This window comes from Staurois parvus, unplaced genomic scaffold, assembly GCF_062004578.1.
Source record: "Staurois parvus isolate SC_StPar_1 unplaced genomic scaffold, SC_StPar_1.0 ptg000562l, whole genome shotgun sequence".
Taxonomy (NCBI): domain Eukaryota; kingdom Metazoa; phylum Chordata; class Amphibia; order Anura; family Ranidae; genus Staurois; species Staurois parvus.
In genome coordinates this window covers 10,960,543-10,985,554 of record NW_028318358.1, presented here as the reverse complement: position 1 = coordinate 10,985,554, position 25,012 = coordinate 10,960,543, and the positions used below count along the sequence as shown (strand labels likewise).

Here is a 25,012-nt window from a genome sequence, read left to right as displayed (position 1 = left end):
ATGCTTTAGACTTTATTGGCTACATAGTCAATGCAGTGCAAACATGCTAATGTGTTTTGGACTTCAGGCCTTAATCATAGCAATGATTAAGGCCTATCAGCCGAAAACGAGTCAGCTTGTCCACACTGTATTAATTATGTAGCTAATCAACTCTACTACGCTTTGCCAGCAGGATTCTATTCCTGGATGTTGGGTTCCGTATAAGTGTGGCGTCACTGAAGCCAGGTCACCTGTTCTCCTAGATCCTGAATGGGCCACGGTTGAGCAATGCTAACTTGTCATTGTGCACCTGTCAGGTGTACCTGTGCATTGTCATGCGGGGTAGGGAGAGTGTATATGTTCAGATAGTGATCATGAAAAAGTCTGTATTTGTATATCTTTTTTTTGAGAAATCAGTGTCAAAGAGTTGCTTGAGGGCTGAAAACTGTAGAAAAGTCCCACCAACTGACTTGGAGATAAGAAAAAACATTGAATTCATTACTTTCAGCCAAAGGCCAAATGCACTGGGATTGGAAACACATGGTGGGGGTAGATGTACACATAGTGATTAGGGTTTATGTACACGTTCAGTTTACTAACTAGGGACTTTTGTCAGCAGTATTATTACGTTTAGCATTTATACATTTCATCATCCCACCACATGCTGTGCAAAACATATTAAAGCTCCATCTGTCTACTGTAATAAGATAAAGTCACTTATCTCAGTCCTAGGTAAAGAAATGGACAACTTTGAATCATGTTTTATGTCCTTTTTAGTTCTGGTGTTATAAAACATGGAATGTAAAATTCTGTTCACTGTGACATTCGTTTTTTCTTATATTTTAAGTGCTCATTGATTGAAACCAGTTGCGTGTGTCTTGGAACCAACCCAAGTCTAATATTGCAGTTCTTTAGCATAGTAGCTATATTCTTTTTTTTTTTAACTATTAGATGGAAGATTCCCGGAAGATGCAGTTGTTGAGCTGATCTTTTCCTCTGCACAGGACAAGGGAAAAGGTGAGTGAGAATGGAATTTTCTAGCCCGACTGATGTATGTACACTTTTTTTATACCTTTATAAAAGCAGTGTGTTCCAAATACCCCATGATGTATGGCCTCCAAAAAATCTATGTGCTGTAGCTGATCTATGCCCTGCTGTGATTTTTAAATTAGTTTCCTGGCTGTTAGGTTGACACCTTTGCTGAATATGCTGGATGTCAAGCTGACCCTTTGGCTAAAAATGTTATCTGTCTAGCTGCTAAACTAACCTTCTGCTCTGGTTTTGTAACCCAGGACAGTTGTACAGGAAAGTCAAAAGTTCAGATTTAATGCATACTTGTTCTAGGTTACTGACTCAAAGTAATAAAGCTAGAGGGTCAGCCTGAAAGCTAATTAACTGGTGTTTGCAGCATATGTCAGCAATTGCACCCTCCGTGTTTCTCTCATAAAAGGTGAAACGTTATCCTGTAATTAGGCTGGAGTTCTCCTTTAAGGGCTTGTTTACACCAGAATCCCTGAATGCATTATGCAGTTCCGTGTGTGCATTTGTAATTTATTTCAGTGTATTTTTGTTGCTTTTATTGTGTATTTGTGGTACTTTTGTAGGCATTATTTATGTTTTTTTTTAATGAGTTGTATTCACATGTGTTTGCAATGGATTCATGTACATTTACATGCTTTCCAGTACATTTATGTGAAAAAAAGCAGCATAATGTGCTTTTTAAGTGCACATAAAAACATCATAATTATTGAAACTAGGCTCATTGAAATACATTAATTTCTTGTATATGTGTTGATACTGCATAGAAAAATGCTTTAGTCTGCATCTGGTGTAAGTGAGCCCAAAAGGAAATATCTGACTTGGTTTATCCTACTTCAACTCACTGCCTTAAGACCCACAATGACATACTGTATATCTCGTCCCCCCTACATTTTTGTACTGACCTTTGTGGCATGTGACTTCTTAAACATCTGGCTCACACCTACACAGCACTTCAATGTTATGTCTGCTTGCCTTCCTGCTGGTCCTCTAACTTATTGTTATATCTTCCCTGGTCATTAAAGGGCGAGATGTAATCCGGAAGGATCCCAGCATTGCGGTTGATTATGACATCACTGATCCATTAGTACGTTATGACTCCTATGAAAATCTCAATGTTAACCATGAGGATAGTCTGGAAGGTGAGTTGACCGTTTGCGTCATGTAAGCTCTTAGCAGAAGCGTTTCACCTATAGCACAGGGGGCTCTTCAATTCAGTGTCTGTCATGTAGTTTACCCCGGAGGGATAGATTTAAAGGATTAGTCATTTCCTTTGAAATGATTAGTAAGTGAGCAGAGGTTTGAATTCAGGTTAATATTATGGTGACCTTATGTTACTGTGGGCTTTAAATAAAACAATTTAATTTTTTAAGCAATTGAAGTCTTTTATGTTTGTGTGAGTAATATTAATGATTCAGTGGGAAAGGATGAGACTGGAAAAATATGTTTCTTGTATACGTACAGCTGAACTCCATACAGAAATACTTTGCTTTAAATATATTGTTTTATAGGCACAAAGGGTATGCATTTTATAGGCACTCTGTATGCACGAAATTCCTTAGCAAACCCAGACTACCTTTGTAAAGTAACAGTAATGGTGACATTATCATTGCACTGCACATAATCTGCACAGAGGACATACTGTATCTGTGTATGGCCTACACCTCCCCCCACCCCCAATAAATAAATAAATCCCTCCAGCACAAATAATCATTACCCCCCCCCCAAAAAAAAAAAAATAGGCACACATCTTTGTTGCCAGTTTGTCCTTCCCTCCTTCCCCAAGTCAAAGCATAGCAGAATGCTATGGGATGTCCTTGCCCCCAGGATCCTCCCTCGCTGTGTCATGTGACATGTAGGAGCCTAGGGGCAGCTGCCTTCAGCCCTGAAGTCAATCATTCTGACAGGCAGCTGAGGGGGAGAGATGCCAGCTGCTGCAGTGGGGGTGATCCTAGGAGGGTAGGTGTCCTGAGTACATGGCTCTAAAGACACCACGGATGTGAGACTACTCCAAAAAAAAAAAATAATTAGGCACACATCTTTGTTACCACTTTCTCCTTCCCCAAGTCAAAGCATAGCAGAATGCTTTGGGATGTTCTTGCCCCCAGGCTCCCCCCCTCGCTGTGTCATGTGACATGTAGGAGCCAAGGGCAGCTTCCTTCAGCTTTGAAGTCAATCGTTCTGACAGGCAGCTGAGGGGGAGAGATGCCAACTGCTGTAGTGGGGGTGACCCTAGCAGGGTACGTGTCCTGAGTACATGGCTCTAAAGACAACACGGATGTGAGACTATTCCTATTTTTGTTTTCGAAACAATCATATACGTTTATATTTGGCCAGTTTTACTGTGGTTGGAGTTTAGGTTTTCTGTATCATAAAATAATGATAACCAATCATGGTCCTTAGTAATTGATCCCAAACAAGGTATTGTTAACTGTTTAGTTGGCCATAGACATGAGTTTTTTGGAGGTAGACTCAATAGATCACTTGGTCTTTTTTTCTGTCTTCATTCTTTTGTGTTTCTATGAGTTTAGCAATTTAGCTGTTGGACAGATATGCTCTTGTCTTACACACAAGCTTGGTCATATATGTTTGCACATAAATCTTAACCCATACTAGCATCCCTTTTTTGTGGTATGTGGGGGCCATGGGTAGAAAACATTCTACTGTAGATGTGTTTTTTTTTTTTAACTGGAGAGGCTCAATAGATTAAGCACATACAGGGTTCATGAGTATTTGATAAATTCCACAATCACAGGTCTTACCAGGATTGTATTAACTGTGGGTGCATTAACTCAATGCTACAAATGTCTCTATATTCCGAGAGAAATATAGTATTTTTTTAAGTATTGTATGAAAAATTCAAGAAATAGCAACATGTTGAAATGTTACTTGGATGACTAAATATACGACTATTTAAACTGTAGAATTAACAGTGTTGTGGTGTATTTGGATCTGTACACACTGCATGTGGAATATACATTTTTAGATTATCTCTGTGAAATCCTCTGTAATAAAATCTATTTGTTGCAAGGATTTCAGTGGAATAGTTCATAGTTGTTTAATATATTGACTGAGGATCCTATGGGTTCCTTGGTTTTTTCATATGATTTGGGTCCAGTGCACCCAAGCTTTTGCTTGGCATCTTCTACACAGTTCTGTTAATGACATGCTTATGATTATGAGCAGGAAAGGTTTAACAACAAGGCGGATTATTCATTCGATTTAAAACACACAGGAGCTCATGCTAAGGTCACAGAATCATCTGATACTTTGGTAGAGCATTTTCAGACACTAAACAGAGCTTCCTTTTCATCCATTGTGCACATTCACTATACAGCACATGTTGAAGGATCTCCCTATTGCTGCTTAAAGCTGAACTTCACTCTCTCAATCAACATTGATTATTTTTAAGCCTTATGCTACTAGCATTAGTAAATAGATAGGAACGTATATCCTATTTATTTCTATTATTTTTTTCTAAAGTTCCTTCCAGGTTTCCAGGCCAAGGAAAATTATGTGATACATCCCAGGAGTCTTCAGGAGGGGAGGAGGGGTTTTGTCAGCTAAGCACACCCTCTTGCACACCCTCTTGCCTGCATGTCAGAATTAAGAGCAGATAAATTTAAGAAGTAAAAGCTTCATGAATCATCTGCCCTTATTCAAGATGGCCAGAAATGTTAGGGCATGTTTTTCAAAGTAAATTCTCAGCAAAATAAAGCATGGAGACATAGCTGGAATTTAAAAATAAATTCAATAGCGCTTTTGGCTTACGGTGCTCATAAGCAGTGTAGTTCTGCTTTAACAACATTGCCTTAAAAGTAAAAGTTACTTGAATGCAGGACAAAAACAAATCCAACTGTCCAGTTCGATAGAGGCACTCATTTCCAATTTTGTGTGTTATTATGCTGAATGTATTTTGCCTAGTTTGTCGACTGCTTTTAGGTTTGTCTATTAGTATTCATAACAACATCAAACATTCTTACTATTTACTTTCATCATATAATTGATTATGTCTGTGACTTCTTAACTTTCCTCTGTTGTTTTTCTCTTTTCTTTATATCTTTTTCTCTCTTTGCATAGATCTTAGTCATACTCGTGGCCCGTTGGATGGAAGTCTGTATGCCCGAGTGAAGAAGAAGACAACACCATTGACATCTGCTAATGGAAGTCCTGAGCAACATGGGCGTCTTTTGTCTGTCAGCAGTGACTCTGGCCATTCTTCAGCTGCTACAGAAAGGTTGGAGGAGACTCCACAAAAAATATTACCAACAGCTTCTGAGAGAGAAGACCTAGAGAAACTTCTAGGTGGTTTTGGAGTCAGTGTAAAACAGGAGGCTGAGCCCCAGTACTCTCAGGTTCTCAGGCACAAGGAAGTGGTAACTACAAATGCACACCAGAAGCAGAATTTAGAAGGAAGACATCAAAATGTACGGTATCAGGTTAGTCAGGAAGTGACAAGCCAGAACATTCAGCCAAACATTAACGGAGAATCAAAACTTCAGTATTCCCCTCCATGGTCTGCAATGTCTGATGAAGCAGCATCTCAAAGTTTGCCTTTAACACCCCCATCCTGGGAAGAACAGAGGGAATCCCCTTGTGAAAATCCTTGGGAGGGCCAAGCAGATCGCGAGACAGCCATTCTGGAAGAAGAGATGGGACAGATTGGTGGCCTAGCTATGTTTCCAGGAAGAAGGCCTTTATTATCTAGACACTGCTCCTGTAGATCAGGATATGCAGGTCCCAGTATTGAGGGACCTCCTAACAGGTCCTACTTCAGAACAGAAGGCATCTTTGATTCCCGTGGTCCACCAGGAACAAGTGCCATACTGCAAGGTGTTCACTATCCAGGCATATATGGGGAACAAGAGCGAAGGAGGCTGTATCGCTCCTTGTCTGAAGGACCTCAACATTATCCAAATCAGACACAAAGTCCACCAAAGAGAGGTAGTCTCAGAGAAAATCGTCAGTACATGTGCCAGCCTCCTGCTCATGAACCTGTTTTGCCACCTATGTGCCCCTGTTCTCACTGCCAGAGTTCACCTTGCTACCCTGTGCCAAATTTGTGGCCCTTGGATGGAGGGAAGATGCCACCAGTTCAGCATTTTCATCGAGAGCAACTGCCAATACACCTATCACAGCCTTATGGACAACCCAACCATGATATTCTACCTCCCTTTCAGGTTCCCTCATCTAAGATGCACTATGGGTTCCCCATCCCTCATAATGAAGATTCTTTGCATTATAACCATTACTCAGATGCTGGATATGCTCATGCTTATCCACATTTCTTGCACCCTTCTTATCTTCCTACTCACTGTCCACCTAATGGTTATGGTGCCCATTCCTTTCCCACATGTATGTCTTCCTATAACCAACCTGGAAGTCCGTCTCCTCCAACTTCCGTGTCTCCCATTGTCCCTTCCTGCTCTGACCCTCGGAGAATGAGCAGTGACACCATGTCAGCAGGTAGTACTGGCGAATTAACACCACCACAACAACAACCAAAAGGTGAGTAGAATGAAACAATCCTTATTAGAAATATATTAAAACAACTCTTTACTTTGCCACTTTTTACAGAAACTCTGCTTCTAGGGACCTAGTTTGTCACTGACATATTGCTTCCTGCTCAGCCTAAAGAAGGTAAAGCCAGGCTGATAATCATAGACAGAGAAAAGGACTTAGTTCCTGGCTTCAGGAAAAGTAATACTTTGCATAAAAACAGTGCTGTTTGGTCTGCATGATTTGGGGAAAGGAGGAGCACATTTAAAGCAGATTGTAAAGGTATCAGTATTTTACATGCTTGGTGAATAGAAAGGATCATTCTAAGTAATTATTATTATTATATAGTATTTATATAGTGCCAAAGGGTTTGCTCAGCACTGTACAATAGCACAAAAGTAATTGTTTTGTATGCCAGCTTCCAGCTTGGCCTTGAAAAAGACATCTGGGTATTTGCAGTGGTCTAATTGCCACAACTGTTTGGTGGCTGTCATACAGTATATTGACTATTTTAAACTAGAAATTCGGTTTTCTTGTCAAAGATTACTTTAAAAAGATGGGATCTATTCAGATGACATTTTAATGTGCAAACATGGAGTCAATCTCACATCTGACACCTATACTTGTCCAGTGGGATTGGTAGCCAGTTTGAGATTTTGAGGGCAGTGCCCTCTGTAGCCAAAATTTTGTATAACAACCACAGGCTTGTGAACAGTCAGTCTCAAGAGATTGGCAAATATTACTAAAGTAAAGAGATTCTTGGTTTGCCAGCAACCATGTATGGATAGCTTTACTTTGTTTTGCTTTTTAAGATCTATGGTAATGAATCAGTATATTTATGTGTGCAGGAATAATATTCAGGGTATCTGTTATTACACAGCTTGAATATACTCTGCTACATGTATGTGTGCATTTTGGGCTCGAGAAAGTTCAAGCTTCCAGGAATTGGAAGTACCCCATCCCACAATGGGAACCAATTTCATGCCCAATCATTTTGTAGCTGGCATGTACTGTAATTATGTTAGTAGTGTCTCAGTACATATCTTTAGAATCAAAACAAAACATATATAATGCAATATTTAACTTGTTTTGGAAAATGATAGAATCCACCTGTCAGCAAAAGAGGAGTTTGGACTTGGATCGGACTAAGTTAGAGTTATAAAGTCCTAGCCATGGGCAGAATCTAGGTTCTGGTCTCTGCTCCTTTCTGCTGTAAAAATACAGGCTCTGAAGAATTTCATAGAGAGCTGTCTGGATTATGAGGACTTGCATTAGGCTCTGCCTCCTACCTAAGAGGTTGAGAAAGAGGAAGTTCATACATGATATGCATCCCTTGACTTTGTGGGAGGAAGCTGAGGTAGATTCACAAGCTGATTAAGAGCACAAACCTGTGTGATTGTAAATTTAACTATGAATGTTTCGCATCTTGGTCCTGAGTTAGTGCCTATAATGCACACAGGATTTATAGTCTTCTTTTTTTTTAGTCTTGGGATACATACTGAGAAGCAATTGAACTGCACTTGTATAATGTTTAATGTTAGGTGGGGCCAGTATATAGTTATCATTATACAATATTTATATATCACCAACAGTTTGTGCAGTTCTTTACAAAATGGAGAGAGACAGTACAGTTGCAATACAACTCCATACAAGAGGGATCAGAGGGCCCAGCTTGTTAGAGCCAACAATCTAAAAGGAGGTGCCAAGTGATATAAAAGTTAAATCTGATCTTTACCATCAACAGCAACTTCCTTCCTCTCCACTTCTCCTCCCCTCTGCTGCCAGAATATGGATGTCTTTTTGTTGTTGTTGTTGTGGTTTGTTTGTTTGTTGTTTTCCATTAAAAAGTGTGGCCCTGTCCCCCCATGTACATCATTTGCCTACAAGGGGGAGAAGTGGCCAAAGGTCCACTTTAATAACTTTTAGGGATGAGCTGATGGATAAAGTAAAAACACACAAAATACAGTTTATTAGTTAGAGGCAGGATAGAATCCTCTGAAGTTATAGATTTTCAGAGGGCTTCTAAAGGTTGAAAGAGTAGCAGATAGATGGACAGATTGGGCGTAACGAGTTCCAGAGCGTGGAAAAGGCTCTGGAGAAGCCCTGGAGGTTTGGTTGATATTTTAATACAAGGTTGTTGATGTAGCGGGGCAGAGTTGTAAATAGCTTTGTAGGTTGGTAGTATTTTGAACTTTGTTCATTGGGTGAGGAGAAGCCAATGGATGGATTGGCAGAGAGGGGCAGAGGACACCTAATGGTTGGTAAGGTGGATGATTCTTGCAGCAGCATGCATGATGGCCTGAAAGGGGGATAGCCTATATAAAGGTAGGCCAACGAGGAGGGAGATGCAATAGTCGAGGCAAGGGATAACCAGGGAGTTATTTAGTAGCTTTGTGGTGTCATTGGCTAAGAAGGGGCATAAAAAATAGCAGAGGTCTGGTGACAGAACCTTGGGAGACCCCGCCAGTAAGAGGAGGAGGAGAGTAAAAGGGAGAGTTGTAAGAGACACTGAAGCTGTAGTGAGATAGGAGAACCAGCAAAGGGAACAGTCACAGGGGCCAAGGGACTGGAGTATATTGAGGAAGGGAATTTAACCGTATCAAAGGCAGCATAGAGAATAAATGTTAAGTGTGCAGAGGAGCGACCATTAGTTTTAGCAGCTAGTAAGTCGATGGTAAGTTTTAGGAAACCAGTTTCTGTGGAGGGTTGTGTGCGAAATCCAGATTGAGAGGATCCCAGAAGGTTGTTATTAGAGAGGTGGTAACTCAGGCAGTTGTAACCTAGGCATTCTAGGAGTATGGAGGTAAATGGGAGAAAAGAGATGGGACATGGTGGGGTCTAGCTAGGGCTTTTTAAGTAGAGAGGGAGAGACTGAAGACGCACGTTAGAGAATTTAGGAGAGACCAAGAGGGTTATCGTAGTAGTTGTGAGGGAACAGGGGATGCAGTTGTGCTTAAAAGTTTGCATACCCTGGCAGAAATCATGAAATTTTGGCATTGGTATTGAAAATATGACTGCTCAGAAGAATTATTACATTACCTTGTTATGCAGGTCTTTTGATAGTTGTTTTCTGCTCCCCATGGCTCAGTATCCAGCCTGCTCAGTGCAACCATCTGGGAGCTACAAACTCATTGACTATTTATACACTGACACTAATTGCAATTTAAAATGACACAGATGTGGGAAATTATCCTTTAATTGTCATTTTAACCTGTGTGTGTCACCTTGTGTATCTGTACCAAGGCCAAACATTCCAGGGTGTGTAAACGTTTTACAAGGGCTATTTGGGTGATATCTGTTATCATTGTGATATAATAAATGGCTTCTTATGATCCCTATCCTTAAATAAAAGACAGTTTTTTGGCATGATCAGTCATGTTTTCAATATCTATGCCAAAATTTCACAATTTCTTTCAGGGTATGCAAACTTTTGAGCACAACGGTATACTGTATCTCCAGAAGTTAGGAGACGTTGAAGGGTGAGGGAGGTAATATTGGAGTGTCATTTACAGTCAGGTCCATAAATATTGGAACATCGACACAATTCTAACATTTTTGGCTCTATACACCACCACAATAGATTTGAAATGAAACAAACAAGATGTGCTTTAACTGCAGACTGTCAGCTTTAATTTGAGGGTATTTGCATCCAAATCAGGTGAACGGTGTAGGAATTATAACAGTTTGCATATGTGCCTCCCACTTGTTAAGGGACCAAAAGTAATGGGACAATTGGCTTCTCAGCTGTTCCATGGCCAGGTGTGTGTTATTCCCTCATTATCCCAATTACAATGAGCAGATAAAAGGTCCAGAGTTCATTTCAAGTGTGCTATTTGCATTTGGAATCTGTTGCTGTCAACTTTCAAGATGAGATCCAAAGAGCTGTCACTATCAGTGAAGCAAGCCATCATTAGGCTGAAAAAACAAAACAAACCCATCAGAGAGATAGCAAAAACATTAGGCGTGGCCAAAACAACTGTTTGGAACATTCTTAAAAAGAAGGAACGCACCGGTGAGCTCAGCAACACCAAAAGACCCGGAAGACCACGGAAAACAACTGTGGTGGATGACCGAAGAATTCTTTCCCTGGTGAAGAAAACACCCTTCACAACAGTTGGCCAGATCAAGAACACTCTCCAGGAGGTAGGTGTATGTGTGTCAAAGTCAACAATCAAGAGAAGACTTCACCAGAGTGAATACAGAGGGTTCACCACAAGATATAAACCATTGGTGAGCCTCAAAAACAGGAAGGCCAGATTAGAGTTTGCCAAACAACATCTAAAAAAGCCTTCACAGTTCTGGAACAACATCCTATGGACAGATGAGACCAAGATCAACTTGTACCAGAGTGATGGGAAGAGAAGAGTATGGAGAAGGAAAGAAACTGCTCATGATCCTAAGCATACCACCTCATCAGTGAAGCATGGTGGTGGTAGTGTCATGGCGTGGGCATGTATGGCTGCCAATGGAACTGGTTCTCTTGTATTTATTGATGATGTGACTGCTGACAAAAGCAGCAGGATGAATTCTGAAGTGTTTCGGGCAATATTATCTGCTCATATTCAGCCAAATGCTTCAGAACTCATTGGACGCCGCTTCACAGTGCAGATGGACAATGACCCAAAGCATACTGCAAAAGCAACCAAAGAGTTTTTTAAGGGAAAGAAGTGGAATGTTATGCAATGGCCAAGTCAATCACCTGACCTGAATCCGATTGAGCATGCATTTCACTTGCTGAAGACAAAACCGAAGGGAAAATGCCCCAAGAACAAGCAGGAACTGAAGACAGTTGCAGTAGAGGCCTGGCAGAGCATCACCAGGGATGAAACCCAGCGTCTGGTGATGTCTATGCGTTCCAAACTTCAGGCTGTAATTGACTGCAAAGGATTTTCAACCAAGTATTAAAAAGTGAAAGTTTGATTTATGATTATTATTCTGTCCCATTACTTTTGGTTCCTTAACAAGTGGGAGGCACATATGCAAAATGTTGTAATTCCTACACCGTTCACCTGATTTGGATGTAAATACCCTCAAATTAAAGCTGACAGTCTGCAGTTAAAGCACATCTTGTTCATTTCATTTCAAATCCATTGTGGTGGTGTATAGAGCCAAAAATGTTAGAATTGTGTCGATGTCCCAATATTTATGGACCTGACTGTATATGAAGGGATATGCCCTAGTGCCATAGAGATTTTGTTAGCATGTGGGTTCAGAATTAGCAGGATTTGATGAGTGCAACAAAGGAAGGGGCAGGAGTGAGGGTGATATAAATGATCTGTGGGTTGGAGAAGGGTGAAGGAAGGAGAGTTTAAGGAGAGAACAGAACTGTGAGAAGAAAAGGTAGAGAGCACACGTTACAGTGTGAAGAGATTAGGTGACAGAAATGAGATGAAAGATCTGAATGGGGGAAATAGGGTCACTTGCAGTCTGTCTGGCAATTTACAAAGTAGTTTGTTGCTGATTCTCTTTTTGTACCTAAAGTGCCCTAATACGTTGATAAGTCGATAAGATAATATCTGCTAGCACCTACCCCATTCTATGCTTGCCCCATAAAGATTATCTAAATTTATACTGAAATGGAGTAGGGGTCGTACTTGTCAGATAATGATTCAAAAGTATGTAAAAGACACATGCCTAGCAGAGCAAACACTAAAGACAGACTACAAGAGAAGGCAGGGTTTTGTAGATTAAAATAGAAGTATGGGATTTTTTTTTTTTTTTTTAAATCATACTGACCTACTGTAGGTGGATGCAGCATCAGCCCGATGCAGCATGGACAGGGCTACAGATGTTTAAGAGCAACAATGATTACCATGAAGCAAAAATTGATAGCAAAGAATTAGTTTTGGTTAAAAGTGGATTTTGAGAGCAGCAGTGATTAAATTCAGATATTAAACACTCTTGAGAATGCAGAGTTGCAGTTTGTACAACTGTGTTTAAAACTGGATTTAACTGTACCTGAGCACCACAAACTGAAAATGCTATTTAATTCATTTTTAACCACTTCCCTCTGGAAGTTGTACTCCCCTTCCTGACCAGGCACTGCGCTATTTCGACTGGTAATTGTGCAGGCATGCAATGCTGTACCCAAACAAAATTTATGTTCCTTTTTTCCCACACAAAAAGATATTTCTTTTGGTGGTATTTGATCACAACTATGGTTTTTATTTTTTGTGATATGAACAAAAAAATACCGAAAATTTTGAAAAAAAAGATATTTTCTACTTTTGGTTACAAAAAATATGCAATAAACTCAAAGTTAATCCTAGATTTAGGCCAACATGTATTCTGCTACATGTCTTTGGTAAACAAAATCCCAATACATGTATATTAATTGGTTTGTGTGAAAGTTATAGCGTCTGCAAACTATGTTGTATATATACTGGAATTTACTCAGCTTTTACTTTCAGACTGCCTATAACATTTCTTGAGGTGCTAAAATGCTAGGACAGTACAAATGAGAGGCATGTTGAGTCCATGAAAGATTTTTTACCATACAATGTTTGAAAAATTGCAATTTTTTTTTTACACAGTTACTTAAATGATATATTGCTCATGTATGCCATGGCTATATGTGGAATAACACCCCAAAACACATTCTGCTACTTCTCCGGAGTATGGGGATACCACATACGAGAGACTCTTTGGCAGCCTATCAACATACAGGCCCCCAAAATCCAATGATCACTTTCAGGCTTTCAAAGGGCATATTTCCTCATATCACTTCCTCACTACCTATCACAGTCTCGGAGACCCTAAAATGCCAGGATAGTACAAACAACCCCCCCCCCAATGACCCCTTTTTGGAAAGTAGACAATACAAAGAATTTGATAAGAGGCATGGTGAGTATATCATTTTTGCCACAGGGTTTTTGTTTTCTTTCTTCATTTTCCAAAGACTTGTGGCAACAAATGAGATCTGAAAAATACTCACCATGCCCATTAGCAAATATCTTGGAGTGTCTACTTTCCAAAAAGGGATCATTTTGGGGGTGCTTCTACTATCCTGGCATTTTAGGACCAACATTAGAATTTTATGCCACACATCACCCACTTTTCTAACCACTTGAAGAACAAGCCTTTTCTGCAACTTTTTGTTTACATGAAAAACCATTTTATTTGCTAGAAAATTACTTTGAACCTCCAAACAATATATATTTTTAAAGCAATGGCCCTAAAGAATACAATGGTGGGTGTTGCAATTTTTTATGTCACACGGTATTTGCGCAGCGATTTTTCAAACGCTAATTTAAAAAAAAAAAAAACACTTTTTTGAATCTTAATGCACAAATACACAATATATTGCCAAATTGTTTGATAAAATACAAAAGATGATGTTATGTTTAATAAATAGATACCAAACATGACATGCTTTAAAATTGCACACACCCATGCAACAGCCACAAACTAAGTCAATTTTTAATATTGATAGGCGACGTTTTAAAAGCCTTTACAGGTCACCACTTTAAAATTACACAGGAGGTCTAGTGCTAGAATTACTGCCCTCGATCTGAAATTTTCAGTGATACCTCACATGCATGGTGCAATCTCTGTTTACATACTGATACGGGACCAACACTTGTGACCCTTTGAGCATGAGCATGGGAAGGGGGCTGGGGCAGGGGTGATTTTTTTTTTTTAATTTAAATTTGTTTTTTTTACACTTTTGCTTTCTTTTTTTTTTTTTTATCACTTATTGTTATCACAGGGAATGTAAATATTTCCATGATAGCAATAGGCAATGACAGGTATTCTTTTCTGAGAAATCTCCTCTGCCCTTAAAGCATCTGATCACACCAAGATCAGTGTGATCAGATGCTTTCGCAATTTAAAAATGGCATTGTTAATATCCAGCAAAACAGAAATGATGAAATGCTCATAGCTTCAAGTTTCTTAGACCATAGAGATGATTGGAGCCATTCTGGTTTCCAATCAGCTCTATGGTCAGCCGTCTGCATTCTTGGATTCCACTGTGGGACAGGAGAGCCCAAGAAAGCTGTGGAAGGTGGCGGGGGGGGGGGATGTCCCTTCCCGCTGCTAGTAAATGCGTTCCGGCAGCTAATTAGCTGCTAGGATTGCTTTTATATGAAAGCCGACCACCAGCTGTAGCTGCAGGCATCATCCCGGTATAACCACTCAAAGTAACAACAGAGAACATGGGCATTTGATTAATCGTGTCTGTGTACCAATTTGACTGCAATCCATTCTTTGCTGTAATGCCCATGTTGAAGGTTAGGCCCCAAAAACTTTTAAATTCAGAAACTGTGATAGGTTTCCATGCGAATTGTCTGGCAAGAGCTGATTAAGAATAGTTAATGTTGATTGGGAGAATTTAGTTCCATTTTAACTTGTCCATAAATGGACCCGGGTGTTGCAAAATGTATTAAGTTGCAAATAACACACAGCAATCTGTACTGCACCTATGTTTACAATGAGAATGAATTGCTGTATCTCTAAAGTGAAGAAAGGCAAATGCTTGCAAACACAGCACAATTGCAATGTAGATGTGATACAAATGTAGTCCAGTTGCCCCCAGGCATATATTAATTCATTTACTCCACAAAGCAGCTAAGATGACTCCTGGAAATTTCCTCTCCTGACTTTTCCCAGTTTACTGCGTCATTGTCCAGTCAGAAATTTCTTTTCCAAGCACAGGGAGTGTGCCAAACCAAGAAGCGATTATTTCCCTACTGCAGGATCACTGAAGCTCTGTTCCTTTTGGCTTGCTGACAGATTCTACTGTAGGATTGCCAGTGTTGGTTGGAATGAAAATCTGGCCTGGCTTTACATGCGGAGTGTTACTGAGTAAATGTGCCCAACTGAAACCTATAGCTGTAGTTAAAGGAACCTGTCATGATGAAAATATGCAGGCTGCCATCGCCGACCTCCTTCTGAAAATACAACTTGGCTTAGCGATGTGTCCTGAATAGCAGTGTCAGTTCACTGATTGACTTTGCCTTCTTCTTGTAACTGTTCTATGAAGTGTAGACACAACCATCTAAAAAAAACCTATATTATAATCAGAGGCGTCCCTAGGGTTGGTGTCACCCGGTGTGTAACACTTGGAGACACCCCCTCCCGACTATCCCCGCAGAATGGATCGGATCTGTGGATTGAGCATAATGGATCAGACTCCGATCCATTATGCTCAATCCGCAGATCTGATCCATCCTGCGGGGATCATTGGCTTTCTTTGCAACTTACCTTTTCTTTGAGCGGGTATGGTGTCACCCCGTATAGGTTGCATGCCAACGATCCCCGCAGGATGATTCGGATCTGAGGATTGAGCATAATGGATCGGAATCCGATCCATTATGCTTCCCAATTTGCAGATCCGATCCATCCTGTGGGGATCGTCGGCATGCAACCTATACGGGGTGACACTGGACGAAACGGTAAGTTATAAAGAAAGCTGACGATCCCCGCAGGATGGATCTGATGGATCTTTACAACTTACCTTTTCGTGGAGCGGGTCCGGTGTCACCCCGTGCTGTCGGTGTCACCCAGTGCGGGCCGCACCCCCCGCACCTGCCTCGGGACGCCACTGATTATAAGACAGTGCAGGGACATATTACACTTTGTACATAGTATTGCTGTCTTTTCTCTTTACACATATGTGGGTATTCCAAACATTCATTGGGGCTGATTTACTAAAACTGAAGAGTGCAAAATCTGGTACAGCTGTGCACAGTAACCAATCAGCTTCCAGGTTTTATTGTCAATGCTTAGTTGAACAAGCTGAAAGTAGAAGATGATTGGCTACCATGCACAGCTGCACCAGATTTTGCACTCTCCATTTTTAATAAATCAGCCCTGTTGTGTCCATTGTAATTCTCTATCAAATTTTATGCAGCTATCAGATATGGAATGTTGAGGTTTAGTATTCCAGCCTATTCTGTTCTAATTAGCAGAATGATACAGTTTATAGAGCTGGTTAGTGTGGTGAGAAGATTTTAAAATAATGCTGGAAAACCAAGTGTCTACTCACATCATCTTGTATATGGGCCAGTTTTCATAGTACTTTAGCTTAGATTGGATCTGCTCTGCTTGTAATTTTCACACCTTTGTACCATTTACCTTTATAGCAGAGGGAGAGGTTCTTGTCTCAGTGCACCTCATGTATGCCTCTATAAATGGCATGTCTCTAACAATGGCATCCTTTTAAGAGATGACAGAGCTCTGTTCCCCTTCACCAAGGCCTTTGGGTTACTTTTCACTTTCAGGTGAGCATCTGTCTTAATGTCTTCTTTTGATCAAAGCTCACACAACCTTTCTTCTCAGTAGAAAGATCACATAACACACTTACTTGCAGCTTGTGTTATCAGCTTCTGGTTCCCGGCAGCTATACGTTGCTTCTTCTTCCCTTACCACTGTCATTGGATCACCTGAATACTTGCTCAACTTTACTTTAATATATTTGCTTTTTTCAGCGATGGTGAAATCCAGGCAGATACTTCTGCCTCACCTGTCATCTCAGTAGTGTTCCTTGCTCTCATGGTGCTCTCTAGACTCCATTCAAGCCCTGGTGGGTCCTTTACTTGGCTAAGATGATAGTTTAAAGATAATATCTATACAAAATGCATATTTTCTGGATTTTTGTATACCCTCTGGACTCAAGAAAATGCCAAACAAACTGTACTGTACTGGTTAAGGCCATTGGAAAACCAAACAAATGTTGCAACACTTAACATTATTTTCCACTTACTTTAGCATAAACAGCTAATTGGAGAATTTTGTTTTTTTTAATGGTTCTTTGAGAAGAGGGCAAAGACACCAGAAGAAACCTCATCATTACACTCCCAAGACATATAAAAATCTATGCAGCACTTAGCCACTCAACCTTTTAATTAGAACTTGTGGAAACAAATATGCAAAACAACTTGAGTTAACAGACAATTTAAATACTGTTCAAATTATAGACTTGCAGCCTCTAACGAAGAACATTGACCTCTTCAGAACACATTAAACATTTGGACAATTTATAGGTTAGGCATTGGCTACAGACTGCTTATTTTGCATTCAGCTTTCGTAATTAAAATGTGACCCATTCAAAAGCGCACCAAAATAGCCATCTTACAATGTTGATATTTTTTCCTACATGGTATTGTTAAGATTCCTACCAGTTTTCACATTATCTTTTTATTAGATGGCCTCTATGAATAAGCCAGATCACGGTGAAATATGCCATAGGGTGTGGCTTAGGGCAGGGACTATGTTGGAAGCCATTTGCTTTGATTAGGCTACATGGTGAGAATTTATGGAAGTACGGCTTTATTCTTAGTTTTTCAACTTTATAACAAGGTTTCCTCTGATTGGCTAAGGTAGAAAGATGGGGATGATGTTGAGATCTCCACCTCAGTCAATCAGAGGAAACCTTGTTATAAAAATACAAAGATTTCTGTGTCTGGATGTTCAGTGGATGGATGTATTAGTGAAGAAAATAGTTTGGACCAGCTTGGGCCAAACAAACTGTTTAAAGTTAAATGAAACAAGGAGTTAGGCTTTAACAGACAGGGCAAAGGGAAAAAACACTTTTCTGAAACCACAAGGGATGTACCAGTACATCGTCCTTCCCTTTGGCTAACATGGGGTTCCAGCTTCATTCCAAAGAATTATGGACCACACAAAGCCCCACAAAGCATATGCTTTGGCATATCTAGTTGATGTTGCCCAGTAATATGGTTAACAGCAAGCCTCTAAGGAACAACAAGAATATTAAAACATTAAGACATGAAATTATAAGGTGGCCCCAGCCAGTGTAACAAACAAGTCGGAGTCTTTCTAGGAATTGATGGATAGTACAGGATGTTAGTGCCTAATTACTGATCTACCCAAGGGGAGCAAGTGCACCATGGTGAAATGGAAGGTAGAGACAGAGAAAGCTTTTGAGGAGCTGAAAGCAGGACTATGTAAGCAACCAACGCTAACCATCCCCCAACCTATTACCTATGGGTAGACAGTTCTGATTACAGACCATTCTTCACTACACTGGTTGGCTTTGAACAAAGGAAAAATGCAAGGGTCACAAGTTGGTTTCTGTCTCTGCATGACATCACATTTTATTTAGAACACAGACCAGGGAACCAGCAAATAAATGCTAATGGCCTGTCAGGAGGCCACCCTATGTTGGCAAAATGTGCTTCTTCCCACACATCTGAGCAAAAAGGGAGGATATGAAGAACTGGCTGGCAGGAATGTGGACGGTGTATATGTGCCACCTAGATTTCTCACATACACTTGGTGAGAGACTCCAGGGTTTATAACTGATATAGAAAAAAAAACTTGTTGCTTTCTCAGAATCCTGATAAGCTCTGTCCTGGGTCCTGAAAGCTTTGTAGCGCTTTGGTTGGTAAAAGCCTCCATTTCTATGTCAACATCTCACCTGGTAGCTAGATCTTGATATTAGTCTCAGCTGTGCACAGAATTTTATATATGTGACCTGACCAATGCTTGGGGCTCTCTCTTGCTCTCTTTGTTGTGGGAACCTGCTGCTTGGTGCAAAGGCTGACTACTGACAGAAAACTAAGTGTTGCATGTTTGGGGAACTCATTAGGGAACACCCAGTTAATCAAGCACTCAATTGAGTTTAGTTACTTGGACAAACACAATATTTACTTTTCCATGTAACTAAACAAAAAACATTATGCTATGGACTTGCTGTACAAAGCCCTCCAGCATGTGTGGAACTGTTTGCTGTCATGCTGAATAAAAAGGCATGACAAGCCTGCTTGGACTGTCCCTGGGTGTCCCTGTCTCATGTATGGTTTTCTGCTGCCACTTCCAGCTAAACCTGTCTCCACTGTATATACAACAGTTTACAAGTTTAAAAACGTAATATAAAAGCACATATAAAAGTGATTCAGTTCATGATATTCTGTTTTTAAAAAGGCTTTATTGAAGAAATGACAGCATGTTTTACCCACTCTGTTTTTGTATTTTCTTTTTTTTTTATGGCAAATTTGGGAACCCATTATATGGGAATGTCATGACTCACTCTCCTGCTGCCAAGATCATTTACAAGTCCTATGGGCAAACATTTAAAATAGTTATGTGTTTGACTAAAACTCCCATCTTGATTAACTCCATTGGGGAACACTTTGGTTTGTTTAGAGAGATCTCCACAGCAATGGGTGGGAGACACTAAGTCTTAGCAGAATGCTGCTATACATTCCATAACCCCCATTACACTATGAGAGCCAGATGATGTCAGCTCACATGGAAAAAGAAGAGTATATTTTCCTCCAATGATTTATAGCAGCCGATAATTTCACAGCTGGTTACAAGATCCACTATGGTTTTATGGCTTTTGTTTTACCAATGCTAACCACACACTTTACAATCTTATCTTTCAGTTGTTTTTTCCACATCAACACCTTTTGATAAGCTAAACTAGCATTATTCAGCTATAGCCTTCATGTCAAATGGAAAGGATAAGTTAATAGCAGCCTAAGAGTTGTCAGCTGCTATGACAGACCAAACAGCGCATTCTGTGGTTTTTCTAACATTTAGTGCTGTGCTACAGGTTAAAGTAGAAGCTCAGTCAAAAGCTAAGAAGAACTCCATGAATATTTTTTTTCTCCCATGTAGTGGGGCTGTGCTGGCACTGCATGGGTTAATTGCTTGTTTAGTCTAGGGGTGCATCAAAAGGCTATACTTACACGATCCTTCGATCCTCTGGAAAACTGTTATCCCCCACATTCAGTGGTGGACTATTCTTGCCGTCCTCACATCCAGAGCCAGTCAGTGGACATGATGATCTCAGGGACAGTTCATTCACAAGACCGCTAGCATGTGGGGGGCAGGAGAAGCAGGAACCGGTCTTGTGCTAGCAGGATCGGTGGATTATGTAAGTATATCTCTGCTCTGCAATCCCCTAGACAAAAACGAGCAGGTAACCCATGCAGTGAGGGTAAAGCCCCACTGCATGGTAAAATAACATTTTTGCCCAGGGTTCTTTAAATCTAGCCCCACCCCCTTTCTAAGCCATATGCTAACAGCCTTGTAAAGGAAAGATGTGCATACTTACCTATACTGAAGGAACTCCAGCCTGGTCACATGATTGCAGACAACAGTTGCAGAGCCTGGGCAGTGACGTCACTCATAGACTTACTATGGGGCAACCATTGGCAGCTGTCAGCTGGTGCTGGGACCCGACCATGTGACCAGACTGGAGTGTCTTTAGATTAGATAAGTATAGACATTTCTCCTTTACAAAGTAGTTAGAATAGGCTTAGAATGGGGGTGGGAGTAGATTTAAGCTTAGTTATCTTTTGACCAGATCTCTACTTTAATGTCCATGGATTGATAGTAGAAGTTGTCAAGAGTTACTGGTAGAAGTGTGGGTGGAAAGGCATCGTTGTAGCAATTTTAGTACCAGTGCTTGGAAATAGAAGCTCCAGTTAAATCCATGATTTCATGCATTATACCACAAGCAAGACTGAAGTTGCAGAAAAATTTGGTCTGCTGGGCATCGATTCCATCCACTGACCAGAAGTGACCAGTGGATAGGACCACAGTGACAGGGCATTATTCCCCCTTTAAAAATGATTTTCTACTTTTTTCATTTTACTGAAGAGCAGTATACCCCCCATATGTATAAGGCATTCTGTTATAGGCCTTACACGCTTGCTAATCCCTCAAAATGTCTACCACTACTATGTATCATGTCTAATTGATTAAAATTGGAAACATTAGGTACCATGCACAGTTTGTATTAACACTGCTTCATTTGATCTTCTTGCAGATGTCACTGACCATGGGGTGCAAAGAGATGCCATCACACTTCAGACACAGAAGTCTACAGGACCATCGCTTGCAGTCAGCTCCTCCCCCATAGCACCCATAAACAGCCCTCTGCATCCTAACCCTTCATCACATCAGAGCCAACTCCACCCCACCACCAATCCACAGACTCACAATCCAATGAATGGCCACAACAATGATGCCTTTATGTATCCTCAGAGCCCCGTGCATGCAAGTACTCCTATAAACACATGCTGTCAACCAGTGCAAAATCAGCATAACCATGTCCACACCCAAAGTACAGCTGTGCAGACCCAAACCAGCATTCTTGTGCGTTCTGGCTCTGCGTCTTCAGCTATACAGAGGGCGCCATTACAAGCAGACCATTCAATACAGCCACAGAGTCAGTCAGTGCAGCACAGTGCTTTGGCAAAACAAGCACATAGTCCTAATCGTGCACATGTGCATTTCCACAGTCAGGTGAATACACAGAGCCCTGTTATACCAGGTAATAGCTATGTGCAACAAAAAAGTCCCTCTGTGCAGTGTCAGAGCCCTGACAAGGGACATGGCTCACCTATCCAGGTGTATAATGGTGGGATGTCGCAGGAACAGAGGATACAGGCGCGCACCATTGCACACACGCAGAGTATGAACGCTCATCCTCCTCCTGTACAGTCTCAGATTGAAGTCAAAGGCCCTGCTGCTGCGCAGGTACAGCCTGTAAGCCCACACTCCCCTTCACATAATAGTACCATCCAGATTGCACAGTGCCAGAATACACAGCCTTCTTCACTTGTAAATTCCTACAACCACACAGCTCAGACATCCACTATTGTACGCACACAGGGTGCACAGACTGGTAACCCCAAGCAAAATTCAGTCCATCTGCACAGCCCTATCAGAACTGAAGCACCGAGTATGCAGAGCAATAGTGGCATTCACATGCAGCATCAGACTGCACATGCAGAGAGCTGTGCACAGACACACAGCACAGTGCACACACAGATGTCTACAGTGACCCTACACAATCCAGTTCACAAACAGGGCCCCCAGCTACACAGCACAGTGCATATTCAAAGTCCAACTTTTCAGACATTCAAAAACCCCTGCAGTCAGGGACCAGCTGTACCAAGTAATGGACCAGTGCCCACACACAGTCCCTCATCACAGCCTTCCAGCCCTGGCACTGCAGACAGGTGAGTCTAAACCAAGACCACTTTGTACTAACCTTTCAAGGATGTTTACACACAGATGCAGATATATTTTTTTAGTTAGGCTGGCCATACACTATACAATTTTCTTACAAATTTCTGTCCAATTTCTGCCCAATTTCCTTTAGATTTACCTTCAACTATGTAGTGCAAGAGCCTGCCTAATTGGATACAATTGAAAGCGTTGTTAGGTTTGACCTCATATTATTTGGTTTTTTTGGTAAATATAAAGCAAAAACCTCAAGAAAATTGTATAATGTATGGCCAGCCTAAGGCTGGCCATACATTATACAGTTTTCTTGAGATTTTTGCTTTAGATTTACCAAAACCATACAATATGAGGTCAAACCTAACAACACTTTAATTCTATCAAATCAGACAGACCCTTGCACTACATAGTTGAAGGTAAATCTAAAGGAAATTGGACAGAAATTTGTAAGAAAATTGTATAGTGTATGGCCAGCCTAAGGCTGGCCATACATTATACAATTTTCTGTCTAATGTCTGCCCAATTTCCTTTAGATTTACCTTCAACTATGTAGTGCAAGGGTCTGCCTAATTGGATACAATTGAAAGTGTTGTTAGGTTTGACCTCCAATTATATGTTTTTTGGTAAATCTAAACCAAAAATCTCAAGAAAATTGTATAGTGTATGGCCAGCCTTAGCCTCCCACTTGTTAAGGGACCAAAAGTAATGGGACAGAATAATAATCATAAATCAAACTTTCACTTTTTAATACTTGGTTGCAAATCCTTTGCAGTCAATTACAGCCTGAAGTCTGGAACGCATAGACATCACCAGACGCTGGGTTTCATCCCTGGAGATGCTCTGCCAGGCCTCTACTGCAACTGTCTTCAGTTCCTGCTTGTTCTTGGGGCATTTTCCCTTCAGTTTTGTCTTCAGAAAGTGAAATGCATGCTCAATCGGATTCAGGTCAGGTGATTGACTTGGCCATTGCATAACATTCCACTTCTTTCCCTTAAAAAACTCTTTAGTTGCTTTTGCAGTATGCTTTGGGTCATTGTCCATCTGCACTGTGAAGCGGCGTCCAATGAGTTCTGAAGCATTTGGCAGATAATATTGCCCAAAACACTTCAGAATTCATCCTGCTGCTTTTGTCAGCAGTCACATCATCAATAAATACAAGAGAACCAGTTCCATTGGCAGCCATACATGCCCACGCCATGACACTACCACCACCATGCTTCACCGATGAGGTGGTATGCTTAGGATCATGAGCAGTTCCTTTCCTTCTCCATACTCTTCTCTTCCCATCACTCTGGTACAAGTTGATCTTGGTGTCATCTGTCCATAGGATGTTGTTCCAGAACTGTGAAGGCTTTTTTAGATGTCGTTTGGCAAACTCTAATCTGGCCTTCCTGTTTTTGAGGCTCACCAATGGTTTACATCTTGTGGTGAACCCTCTGTATTCACTCTGGTGAAGTCTTCTCTTGATTGGTGACTTTGACACACATACACCTACCTCCTGGAGAGTGTTCTTGATCTGGCCAACTGTTGTGAAGGGTGTTTTCTTCACCAGGGAAATAATTCTTTGGTCATCCACCACAGTTGTTTACCGTGGTCTTCCGGGTCTTTTGGTGTTGCTGAGCTCATCGATGCGTTCCTTCTTTTTAAGAATGTTCCAAACAGTTGTTTTGGCCACGCCTAATGTTTTTGCTATCGCTCTGATGGGTTTGTTTTGTTTTTTCAGCCTAATGATGGCTTGCTTCACTGATAGTGACAGCTCTTTGGATCTCATCTTGAGAGTTGACAGCAACAGATTCCAAATGCAAATAGCACACTTGAAATGAACTCTGGACCTTTTATCTGCTCATTGTAATTGGGATAATGAGGGAATAACACACACCTGGCCATGGAACAGCTGAGAAGCCAATTGTCCCATTACTCTTGGTCCCTTAACAGGTGGGAGGCACATATGCAAACTGTTGTAATTCCTACACCTTTCACCTGATTTGGATGTAAATACCCTCAAATTAAAGCTGACAGTCTGCAGTTAAAGCACATCTTGTTCGTTTCATTTCAAATCCATTGTGGTGGTGTATAGAGCCCAAAATGTTAGAATTGTGTCGATGTCCCAATATTTATGGACCAGACTTTATGTAGTTTTCTATTCATCCAGCAAATGTGCTAGTCTCCTTCTCACATCAGTAGCATTGTTTTCTGTTCAGCTATACTGTTATGCTGAAAGAAGCCCTTTGTTAATGGAACTCAATAAGACATCAGAGCAGTGACTCATCCCTTACCAGACAAACAAGTCCAAGGTTTTTATCAGACAAACTGAGTCTCAAAGCAAGCTGCTCTGCTGTCTGTTGTTTGGCTAACCCATAATGCTCTGGGAATACCTTGTCTTTTATTAAATGTTTATTAGTAAAAACAGATTAAAAACAACCATATAAAAATGTATTAGCCTAGAAGAGAAATAAAGGTCACTCAAGCCATTATCATTTTTACAAAGAAAACAAGTAAAACTTTACTAGATAATAACTATCAAGGTATGACAAATACGATTTTTCATGGC

At 40.7% G+C, this 25,012-nt stretch overlaps 1 protein-coding gene across 3 annotated transcripts in view; it reads left to right on the top strand.

The window, feature by feature from the left end:
- Positions 1 to 25,012, top strand: part of TNS2 (tensin 2) — a 257,661-nt gene that overhangs the window by 206,216 nt on the left and 26,433 nt on the right. For all 3 annotated transcript variants that reach the window (XM_089691474.1, XM_089691476.1, XM_089691475.1), the window contains exons 16-19: positions 931 to 996; positions 2,043 to 2,159; positions 5,098 to 6,525; positions 21,260 to 22,457. In XM_089691474.1, coding sequence (XP_089547600.1) covers positions 931 to 996; positions 2,043 to 2,159; positions 5,098 to 6,525; positions 21,260 to 22,457 — 2,809 coding nt within the window. The remainder of the gene's footprint in view (positions 1 to 930; positions 997 to 2,042; positions 2,160 to 5,097; positions 6,526 to 21,259; positions 22,458 to 25,012) is intronic.